The sequence below is a fragment of the Hordeum vulgare genome, chromosome 5H (assembly GCF_904849725.1).
Source record: "Hordeum vulgare subsp. vulgare chromosome 5H, MorexV3_pseudomolecules_assembly, whole genome shotgun sequence".
Taxonomy (NCBI): domain Eukaryota; kingdom Viridiplantae; phylum Streptophyta; class Magnoliopsida; order Poales; family Poaceae; genus Hordeum; species Hordeum vulgare.
Window position 1 is genome coordinate 585878296 of NC_058522.1, and position 12181 is coordinate 585890476.

At 47.4% G+C, this 12181-nt stretch overlaps 2 protein-coding genes across 2 annotated transcripts; one reads left to right on the forward strand and one right to left on the reverse strand.

The window, feature by feature from the left end:
- Positions 1 to 610: 610 nt before the first annotated feature.
- On the forward strand, positions 611 to 1897 carry LOC123395251 (1-aminocyclopropane-1-carboxylate oxidase homolog 1-like). Its single transcript, XM_045090211.1, has one exon. It carries the CDS (start codon positions 743 to 745, stop codon positions 1847 to 1849), a length of 1107 nt encoding a protein of 368 aa, XP_044946146.1. The 5' UTR covers positions 611 to 742; the 3' UTR covers positions 1850 to 1897.
- A 189-nt stretch (positions 1898 to 2086) lies between these two features.
- LOC123395252 (ubiquitin-conjugating enzyme E2-23 kDa) lies at positions 2087 to 4269 on the reverse strand. The gene is made up of 6 exons (XM_045090212.1): positions 4076 to 4269; positions 3907 to 3986; positions 2947 to 3061; positions 2791 to 2843; positions 2572 to 2700; positions 2087 to 2468 (listed from the first exon to the last, which is right to left on the reverse strand). The coding sequence occupies exons 1-6, from the start codon at positions 4117 to 4119 to the stop codon at positions 2335 to 2337; spliced, it is 555 nt and encodes a 184-aa protein (XP_044946147.1). The 5' UTR covers positions 4120 to 4269; the 3' UTR covers positions 2087 to 2334.
- Positions 4270 to 12181: the final 7912 nt, after the last annotated feature.

The window sequence follows — 12181 nt, forward strand, 5'->3', positions numbered from 1 at the left end:
TCGTCTCGATCCCCACACGCATCAGCAAGCCGAGGTGTGGGGAAGAAGAACCTACCTTCTCGGAGAAAAAGTTCGGATCAAGATCCAACACGAAAACGAAAAGAAGAAAATCGGATGCAGTATTTGCCACCTATTTAAGCCTCACGAGCGTCCAGCTTATACTACAGCTTCTAACATGTATTGTTGTTGATAATTTCGCAAAAATGTACTAGTATTGGAGTGGTGTAGGTCGTTGGATCGAACCGCGAGGATCATGTACTGACGGTTGGGACCCATGCCTAACAGAGGCGGAAAAATAAAAACCCCTTCTAACATGTAAACAAGGGCTTATTCTTTAAGAGATAAAATATTGCAATGATGATTTCACACACAAAAAAAATCTCTTTGCCTTCCAGTCGCCACATTCAGCGATGTTTTCTATCGAGCAAGATTTGCATCGTACGGATAAGCCAAAAATGTAACGTAACGTATTTCACAAGTCCTAGCATCAAAGTGATCGTTCACGCATCACCGGTATATTTGACTCTTATTTGTACTCCCATTATTTAGAATTTTATAATTTTCCACTATTTAGAATTTTCTATTTGATTTAGAATTTTAGTAGTATAATTTTCCAGATTCTGCTTGATGATTTTACTGGCGTTGAGGTCAGTAGAGCGCCACGACTCACCTTCCACACACACACACACACTCTCTCTCTCTCAATCCAAGAATCTGCATGAGGTAAGCTCCAACAACATCCATGGCCTGCTTCGACCATGACCGCCTCCGCGCGCTCAAGGCCTTCGACGACACCAAGGCCGGCGTCAAGGGCCTCGTCGACGCGGGCGCCACCACCGTCCCCTCCATCTTCCAACACCCGCCGGACTCCCTAGCCGACGCGCCCCATCTCCACCATGGTCACCACCAGTTCGTCATCCCGGTCATCGACCTCGCCGGCCTCTCGACGCCGTCGTTGGGGCGAGCCTCTGCGATCAGCGCGATGAAGGCGGCAGCGGAGACGGTGGGCTTCTTCCAGGTGACGAGCCACGGCGTGCCGGAGGCGGCCATGTCCGAGATCCTCGCGGCCGTGCGGCGCTTCAACGAGGAGCCGGCGGAGGCCAAGGCGCCGTACTACAGCCGGGACCCAAAGCGGCGCGCGCGGTACCAGTGCAACTTCGACCTGTTCCGCTCGCCGGCGGCCGGCTGGCGCGACACGCTCTACATGGAGATGGCCCCGGAGCCGCCTCCGCCGGAGCAGATCCCGCCGGCGTGCAGGGCCGTCGCGCCGGAGTACGCGGGGATGGTGCGGCGGCTCGGGCGCACGCTCTTCGGGCTGCTGTCGGAGGCGCTGGGACTCCGGCGCGGGTACCTGGAGGAGGAGGCCGGGTGCCTGGAGGGGATGAGCGTGGGCTGCCACTACTACCCGGCGTGCCCGGAGCCGCGCCGGACGCTGGGCACCGCCAGGCACTCCGACCCCAGCTTCCTCACCGTGCTCCTCCAGGACGCCGTCGGCGGCCTACAGGTGCTCGTCGACGACGGAGACAATGACGATGGCAGCAAGTCTTCTGTGTGGGTGGACGTTCCGGCGGAGGCGGGGGCGCTGGTGGTGAACGTCGGCGACTACCTGCAGATCCTCTCCAACGACCGGTTCAGGAGCGTGGAGCACCGTGTGGTGGCCAACTGCGCCGGTCCCCGGGTCTCTGTGGCATGCTTCTTCCGGGCGGACGCGTCGACGAGGGTGCTCGCGCCCATTGTCGCCGGCGGTGACACTGCACGGTACCGGAGCACGACGGTGCCGGAGATGCTCCGGCACTACGGCGCCAAGGGCCTGGACGGCGTCTCTGCACTCCAGCGCGTCAGGATCTGATTCTATATCATCTCACTCAATCTGAATGTATCCAAGCCAATTCTTGTGTGTGTGTGTTGGTAATTCAGATTCGTGTTTGGGTCTGAATTCATGATTCAAATTCATCCTAGCAATCTCTGTAGCACGTTTTTGAAGGGTGGAAATTCATGCAGAGCAGATTTAAATTCCCATGAGATGATTACAGTAACATAATAAACTGAAAATGAATCAACAGAACAGAACAGAGCAAACATCTCCTACAATGGAAACATGAACTGCAGTGCAAATGGAACCAACACCAACAAATGGCAAGTTATTCACAGACGATGACGATGACGACGACAGGGGGGACTAGTGGAGATGAAACTGACTTGAGATGGCTGATGACTTTCTTCAGCATCTGCCATGACGGCATGAGTGAGCGCCGCAGCTATGTACAGACAGAGATACATCATGATCATCCTGCATTACTGAGTTACTGACTGAGCTAACCATCCAACCACCAGTCAAGGGTCTGCGTGGCCCATGATGGCCTCGTCGCCGGAGTCGCAGACCTCGGCGTCGCTCGGCTCCTCGTCGCTCTCCTCCTCTTCCTCCTCTGGGGATATGTCTTCAGCCTTGGCATATCTCTCACAATATTCTGAACAGGTTTTATTTTATTTTTTAGTTTGTGTTAAGGAAATACAGCTTAATGCAGTCTATGACATAGATGTGGAATACAGAGGTGCTGGTGCAAAACAGACCTTTGACTTTTTGTTCATAGGCATTCTTGTCGCGCATCATCAGCGATGCCGCCTCGCCATTCAATGGGTCCGATGGGTTAGGGTAGAGGAGAAGCTGGGGCAGGAACACCTCAAAGATATTCACTAGGTCTGCAGCAAGAGCAGGGAATTTTTTGCTGCTCTAGTTAGTGCACAATGTAAAAGCTCAAAGTCCACGAGTATCAGATTTATTGATTTTACCAAACATTGGGCTCCAGGTCTGGTTGATCACGTCCAAGCAGACCGATCCGGACCTGAACAAATCGACCGATGGATACATGATGAAATTGAAACCTGACAGTACGTATGTATGTATGTACGTATGAGCAGAAAAATGAAGAAGAAAGAAAGTCTTACATCTCATCGACATTGGGGTGATAGATCTTGTTGGTGAAGCCAATGGAAGGGGATTTGTAAGGGTAAGCTTCAGTCAGCTCAACCCTCACCTTCCACACACCACCCTGGTAAATACCTGCAGCAAGCAAACAGAACAACCCTGCTAATCAGGCATCATCAGATGAGGATAAGTGGTACTGTAGGAAGGGGCTTGAAGGATTAAATTCGTTCATACAATTCCATCTTTATCTACAGAGTTTAGGTGATACCTAGCCACATGATTAGAATCTGCTAAGAAACATTGTTGAATCTGTACCTGCTGCAGGGTTTAGGTGCTACTTACAGTACAATGATTGTATGTTAATGCACCATCATTCGCTTGCACTAATATTCCAGTGGGAAGAAGAAAACTTGACAGCTGACCAAACAAGCACTAGTATTCCATCCAGTACACTAAACTTGCAACAATCAGTGAAAGCAAGAGTGACAGCAAAGGGCATATGATTATTTTGGTCAAATCTGTCTATTTGTTTTCAGGCAACTTGTTGGTGGGCAGAGCAGAGCAGAGCAGAGAGAGGACATTGTGATGTGGATGAAGCACCTACCGTACCCATACCATATATTATCATATAATAATAATAAGTCCATGCTCATCTAGTCAGAGGTCATATGGATATGGATGTGGATTGGGTACGATACAAATACAATCGTTGATTATGTTGACAGAAACAAGCATCCTTATGTTGAGTTCATCCTCGACCGCTAACCTAATCTGTTATAGGTTATTATAGGAAGCACTCATAGTTGAAATAGTAACAAGCAAACAAACAAAGAGATTTCATCGGGAACAAAGATCTGAACAAGAAGCAAATCAATCAACAGATCTCATCACGCGCGTAATAATAACCAATCAATCAACAAGAAGCAAAGCAATTAAGCATGAGATGGGGGCGGGAACGGGATTGGAGAGAGGGTACGTACTGTCGTTTGGTCCGTGGAAGTGGACGAAGAACTCCTGCATCCCGTCGTTGATCATGTCCACCTTGTAATCACTCATCATACTAGCACAAACAAAAAACATGAACCAAAAGCATCAGAAACAATTAATGAAACAGAAGGATGATGGATGGATTTGGTAGGGGCTGCTGACAGCTTCATGAGATCCATCTCCCTCCGCTTGCTTGGGGAAGACATGGTTCCCTTCTTCTTCTTCCTCTGCTTGCTTGCTTCTTGCTTTCTTTCTTCCTTCCTTAGCAGAGAGAGAGAGAGAGGAGGAGGGAGGAGGACAGATGGTGTGATAGGAGAGCAAGCACAGTGCACAGAGACAGGGGTATAGTCTAGTCTAGAAGGAAGGAAGGAGCGGTGGAACTAGGCGCCCAAGCTATCTTAATACTACTGTACTAGACAGACATATAAACAAACAAACAAATAAATTAGTTACGGTACGTCCACACCGAGACAGAGCAATCACCACGCACTTGTTATTTTACTACACTATTTACTAGCCTTTTATTTGTTTAAGTATTATTGTCGTTCAAACATTCGAATGTATTCAACCCCGAACACTATCAGACTAGTAATATGGGATAGATAGAGTTGTCTCATTTCCTTTTTGCAAACATGGAAATCACAAATCAGCTAGCGCATTGATGGGTGGCTTGGCTTGTTGGGCACAACAAACTAGTAGTAGCTGGTTTGTGTACATCAATCTGCTGCTTTGATTCAGAGAGATTCCATCTTTTCTTCTGCTGACCGCTTCAACATCCTTTATTTTCTTCTGCTATATATACGTACAAGAGGAAGCATGGAGATTCCGTCATCTGCCTTTTTCTATTCAGCCACAGCCACAGCCACAGCACACAAACAACCAATTATTTGAGTTTGGATGAGCCATCGCCACGTCAACGTATCCATCTCCCTGCCTCAACATGTCATCATTGTTATTATATATATGTTATCAGGACTACAAGTTAACCCTAACAACTGCCCCTCCTTTTTATTTCTTATTTTAAGTTATTATAGTATGTAGCACAATTAATGGTCCAAAAATTAGATGAAATGTTTTAATCCATTACATGTAATGGAGGGAACATCCATGTTGAGATGCTTGTTGGTTGACCACAAGGTTAGGTTAGGTTAGGTTAGTGAAGGGAAGAATAAACACACTCAACCTATCTATCTATTGCTTGTCAAACAACAACCAAATCCACACATACACATCAACTCCTCGTGGAGTACACTAGCATGGACTACACCCTATTTCTTTCTTTCTTTCAGGAAACTCATTTGCCAACAATTCCTAATACCACCATCCAGAGCAGCCGCAAAGAATATGAATGCTACTACCATATATCTAACACCAGCCACAAATGTTATCCCTGCTTCACATTGTTACTAATCTCCTAATTACACCGTGGACATTGCCTATCCGACATACACCATCCGTTTCGTCCAAACAAGTGCGTACTACAATGGATCGTGTACATTTCAACATGGATATTCCAGGGTTTTCTAGACAAATGTGAGGTGTGAATTATTGTATGGATGTATAGATGATCAACCACAAATGTCATCTCTAATACATATTAGATTGATTGCTAACAATCTACATCCCATCATTGCCAACTAAAAATACCTACCTCTACAGATAGTATCCAAAATAGAGGATTATTTCCATACACAAGCAAAGTATTGGGATATCCTTCTTCTGTGGGTTATGCGGAGATGACAAATTGGAGCCTTTTAGGCTGACCAAACATGTGGCGAAAGCCCACTACAAGTTAGTGTTATGACTTACGGTCATTTTAGTCTTTGTAGGTGAGGGAAGAGGCATGTTTGACCCTTCATCAAGAAGCCACCAACATATAAGTGACTAAAATCATGTTAGCCTCAATTGAAGAAGAATAAGAAGAGAACCCCAAGAGGGAAAGAGAAAGATAAGAAATTGAGGGAAGTGTAGAAAGCAAAGGGAGATCCTTTCCAAGGTTGTAATGATCTTATTACCGTGACGAGGAAATGCCCATCAGGGAGGATCATGTTGACATAAGGTATGACTAAAGGACCAGGCCAAGGAAGATACAGTCCATCGGATGGTCTAATGAGGGATCATCTTCTAGTGGGTTCCAGTCCCCAGTCCGACATCTTTTTCTCTATTCGGGCAAGGATCTCCAATCGGCCATGGATGGGATCTCAAATGATTATGGATGTTTCCTTGTTCTTCTTCCTCCTCCTTGATCTCCTTGCGTGCACGCGCGCTTAGCGTGGGAGACGATGGGATGTCTCATAACTCCCCATGTTCTCTCCAGCCACCTCCCAAGGCAATTCACACTGACACTCGCTTTCTCTCCCTCACCGCCCCCTCCCATCATTGCCGGCAGAGACCCCATTCAGGAGAGGTGGATTTCCAGGATCGCCGTTTCCGGTCAAGATCTAGGCGTGGTTCTCTAGGCAATGTCCCCTTTCTGCACTATGCCGTCGCCGCGGGCCAATGCACCACCCCCGCCACCGGTGACAGACCTCCTCAATCTCAATCTCAATCTCAACATGTGTATCTTGCGGACAGGCCTAAACAATGAATTTAACCAATAAGACGTGAACGTTTTTTGAGATGTAACTTTGACCATAAAATTAACCAATGAAATATAGGTTATGTGTCATAAAAACTGTACCACTAAATCCGTATTGAAAAAAAGTTTCACTGGATAATTCCCTGATAGTAACATGCTTTATTTATCATTGGTCTAACAGATGGACAAAGTTAAATCTCAAAAACTGTGTGCACCTCGTATTCTGGAATGGAGGGAGTAAAATACACTCGATCGTCTACAAGAAAATAAAATGGTCAAGTTACAGTACGTCCACACCACAGAAACAGCAATGACCACGCACTTGTTATTTTATTAGTAGTACTTATTTTAGTTAAGAGAAGAAAATAAAAGAGCAACCTGTCGCTACAAGAAAGAAAGTAGAAAGTACTGGCACTCCTACATGATACTGCATCAATCTGCTCGTGATTCAGAGAGATTCCATCCATGCTTTCCACACCTGCTGCTGACCGCTTTAACATCTATCATTGGCCATGTTTGGATATTCTAACTTAGCTAAAGGTTAGAGTTAGTTTCTAGCTCATGACTAACCTTAAACTAACTCTAGCCAAAAAGGTGTCTGGATAATAGGGTTAGATTGACAATAGTTGTACTTGATGAAGAGAGAAAAGTGATTTTTTAGTGGGTCTCATGAGAACTAGCTCCAATTAACACCTATTATCTTGTGGATAGAGAGAGAAAAGTAACTTTTTGGTGGGCCCCCATGAAAACTAGCTTCAATTAGCACCTCTTGGGTAGGTTAGTTTTTTTGGATGGGTTAGATGCAACTAGCTCCAATCTAACACTCATGTTTGGATACTTTAGTGCTATTTGAACCCCAACTAGCTCAAACTAACTCTAACCTGTGGATCCAAACAGGGCCATTATCTTTCTTTTCTCTTTTTTGACCAATTCTACTTTTTTTTCGGATGAAAGATGAGCAATGCTATTCCGTCCTACTCGGTTTTCTTTTTATTTTTTTGCGGGTACCGTCCTACTAGCTCGTTCCTTCTCTTCGCCCACACCATAAGCAGACAAGCAACCAATTATATGCATGGGTTTGGATGAGCCACTGCCACGTACTGTACTACGTTGCCTTGTTGCTATCGATCTTTCACCAGACCACACTCATCCTCCAATACATCAATCTCTGATGTTGAAGTAAGTACAAGTACTACAAGTTAACCCTAAGTACTACCCCTCCTTTAAGTAATTATTACAGTTATTACTGATGCTATATTTTCTTATGAGAGACAGGACGACTTTCTATTTCTTATCACGTCACTTTAGGATTTATAACAACAACAAAATTTATAGAGGAATCATCAGGAATGGACCATCGAAGGGGAAGCATGGCACTAGCACTACTAGAAAAAGGCTTGCTAATGGCGCACCTATTTTTGCTACTAATGGCGCACTATAGGTGCGCCACTAGCATCACGCCATTAGATTTTTTTACTAATGACACACCACAAGTGCGTCATTAGTATCTAGTATACTAATGGCGCACTAGATAGTGCGTCATTAGTATTGCTCACGGTGCGCCATTAGTATCTGGTATACTAATGGCGCAACAAGTAGTGCGTCATTAGTATAGATCCTGGTGCGTCATTAGTATAGATCCCGGTGCGTCATTAGTATAGCTTATGGTGCGCCATTAGTATGTCTCTCAGGGCCATATTTACCCATATGCTCTGGCTTACTAATGGCGCACTAGTGTGCTGAGTGATGCGCCACTAGTATGAATATTAGGTATTTATTTTATTTTTTCTGATATTTGCACAGATTACAAAATATATTATTGCACAGAATATAGATAGCACAACATATAAACAACAGATTTATCGAATACAATAGAAGATTAGTCTCCGAATACAATTCATCATAGTAGTCTCCGAATTTAAAATACCAAACAAAGTTAGAACATCACAAGTCTCGAGACCGCGAGTAGCGAGTTTGTCTTCACATTACAAGTCGATATCGACCAACTAAACTACCATCACATAGAAGAGAGCTGCGGTCATCACAATGAGCATAATCGCAATGAAACTGGTCTTCATCCGGTTCCTCCAACGCTCCCTCCTCTCTCCCGCTAGATAGCGCGCGTATCTAACTTCCGCCTCCGCCCTTGTGGTGTACCCTTTGTAACTGTTACCGCTGAATCGGTGAACCTGTCTCCGACACTCCTCCCAGTCGTTGTAGACTGCGGGAACCTTACCCTTGTACACGACATACGACGGCATCTCTATGCACTAGCCAAACAAAACGTTAGTAGCAGTTCACAGAGACATACAAGTTCATTAAAGTTTAATATTACAACTATAACAACACGATTCATGGTCCTACTAATAAATAGCATCGATTATATATAAGTTGAACGACTGTCCAAACCAAAGAGACATACCAGTTCATTAAAGTTTAATATTGCAACATGAATTAGTAGTGATTCACGGGAACGTGGATGAAGCCGCCGTCTTTCGTGATGGTCATGAAATTGCGGTCGTTGTCAGCCTGCATTTGTAGCATTGTATCTATCTCACTATTGGACAGCGGAGATCTGAGGTAGAACTGCCCCGAGGTACGAAGGACATCTTGATGGATGATTTCCGCAAACTCCGACTGGATGCGAAAGAATTCTTGTCTGATGTCCGCATCCTGGATTGCCGACAAGCGTGCGGCCCAATCTTTGAGATTATTTGGTAGCCGAAGGTGATTACTGTCCCGTATGATCGCCCGCATGTGATGGAGGGCGTAGTAGGCATCCTTCTGACTGCCAGGCGGCTGCTTGACGCAGACGAACGTCGTATTGTGGGTGAACACGTGCTTGTCGTACCTGAGACTTGTCCTGCTGAAGGTGCCTCCAGATATGGCGTAGCCGGGAAGAGCTTCATCAAGAACTTTCTTGATATTTGTGTAGTCTTTTTTTGACTGACGGTCCGAGTCGAAATACGTGGCCGTGGAATATTTCAGGCTTAAGAGGATGAGTGTGCAACGTGTGTCACTGCACAAAACACGGAATGTTAGAAAAAAAGGACGATCAAAATCTAAGAAATCATATGTTACGTGGCGATGAAGGGATAACTTACCAGGGAAAGTAAGGCACGAGGAAGTTATCCTTTTCTGAGTTTGCCAGAATGACGCCTTCGAGGTATGAACTCGCGACTTGCCGGTCCCCAGGGCTGCCCAAGATCTTGGCACGCATATAGAAGGGGTCGACTATCACTAGGTCCGGGGTCTTGTCTCTAATGATCCGCATCTCCATACTCAGCGAAAATAGCCGAACGAAGGTGTAGTGCAGCGGATGAAGGTTAAACATAGCGAAGATGTCAGCAAACCGCAGGACGATCATACCCCCGATGACGCTATCGACAAAGCCCTTGCCCTCTGGCACCTTGGCCACGAAAACCGGGTATGCCACATTATTCTCGGAGAGACGCAGCTTCTCCAAACAAAGAACACTGTCATGCAGACTCCGCATAGCACCGGTTGCAGCATTGAGCAGATTAGTCGGTAGAATCGGCCTACCCGCCACATGCACCCTCCTCGAGATATCCTTAGGTGAAGGTGGCCCGTCCAGAGCACGGATCGTACTCAGTGCCGGCTGGCTCGCACCCTTGTTAGTCTTTCTTTTCCGTCCCTTCTTGTGCTGATGTAATGGGATCGAGTTCATCTTCTCAGAGACCACCTTCTTGAGTGTGTTGGGGCTGATAATATTTCGCACCTCGGCTATCTGAGGCTCGACGAAGGCGGCAGCTGGAGGCGTCTCCTCAAAACTAAATGCCAGACAACGCCTGTTGCAATTGGGTTTCTCCGCGGTACCAGCTAGATCGCGGTCGTCTTTTGCAGGGTTGGGTTCTTGAGAAGGAGGCCCCAAGAATTCCTCACCGTACCCATGTTCGGCAAAGTACTTATCGACCTTGGTAAATGTACCATCGTTGTCATCGTCGTCGTCCGGATCCTGTGCCATATGCATGTCCGGATCCTGTGCCATATGCATGTCCGGTAGCGTTGCGGCGGTCTTGCCATGGCTTGGCGCCAGCACGACTGGCGGTGTTGTCTGTGGGGTGGTGTCCCCCGCCCCCAAACGAATCTGGCTCTTCGGCCAAAGCAAGGGCCAGCTTAAGCAGGCGCTGAGGGTCATCACATCATCTTTGTCGGCCCCAACGGGGTGGAACGGAGGTAACAAGTCGTCGCAGCCTGGCAGCACCCGAACCAGTTGAACCCTATATGTGGTGGGTGGCATCGGTTTACCGTGGAACATGGGGTTGCCCGGTTGAACGATTCTGCCCTTGGCGACATCGATCAACTCGCCGCCCGTGAAGTGCAGGAGAGTGCATGGAACGTCGGCGCCAGCGCCCTGCGAAAACATGTAGGGCGTCAGGGGATGCCCAGTCAAAGGCAAGGAGATGATTTCATCGGCCGAGAGAGGCTTAGTTACCGTGATGGCGTCGAGCTTGGCTAATGTCGAGGCACCGCCAATGGCGGGCGTGCAAGTGACGGAGAGGCCACTTGCTGCCGAGGTGCCGGCCGGCGCCGGAGACACCAATGGCGCCAGCGCCGGAGACACCAATGGCGTTGCCTGCGCGTTGTGCGAGTTGTTGGCAGTGAAGCTGGGAATCGGGGGCGGCCCCTGTTGGCCGCCTGCAATCCATGCTTGCAGCCCCTCAATCAAGGTAGGCACAATGGCGGTGATCACCCCTCCCACTTGGTGTTGCACTAGCTCTTGGACCATCTCCGGAATCCGCGCCACTTTTGCCTTGAGTTCTTCAACCTCGCGCGACTGGCTTTCCAAGTTGGTATTTCTCTCCTTTCGCCCACCAGCATTATAGTATGACGACCATTTCGTGGACAAGCCTTTGCAGGCCACACGACCAGCTGACGACGGCTTACTGGACTTATCCTTGTTTTTCATTATGTTAAACGCCCTATTTAAATTGGTGTCCCAATGGGAGCTCTGAGACGACCCCGCGCTACTGCTTTCAGTGTCCTGCGGAAGGAATGAACCATTTAGAAATTTGGCTTCATTAATTAGAATGCAACCATATGGAGCTAATTACGTGGGGTGTATTCCTTACCAGAACACGCTCAAGCGCCCTGGTCTTCGCATCCGTGGTAAGCTCCTTTGTTACTGGGTCCACCTTGTACCGGACCCTGACATAGTTCCTGGTCTGCTTGTCACCGTATTTCTCGAAGCAGGATGGTAGGCCTTGCTCGGCACTCTCCGCGTCCTCCTTGTCCCATATAGGTTCCGCCACTCTGTAACCGCCGGGACCGAGTTGGTGGACCCCTAAGTTCAACTCCCGCATTTCTTTCCCCCATTGACTTGATTCCGCGGTTGCCTTGCTCTCGCACTTGATCTTGAACTCCTTGTAGTCATCTTCGCTGATCGAAGGATTTTTCGCCTTGATCTTCTCATAACTATCACCTTTGCCAATCATTCTCTTCACCACGCTTCTCCAAGTAGACAGGGCCTTGCTCATCTTCGTGAGGGCGGCACTGTTCACTTTATTCCTTGAGAGGCGTGTGTTTGCGACGTCACCGGGGAACTTGTATCGTTCGTGCAGCTTCGTGAAGAGGAGGTTGCGCAAATTCCCTCGGTCCTTATGCCTTAGGTTCTCGGTGTTGATCGAGACAGTGCTCCGGAGAATGCACCCGAGCTGAACCGCGTACCC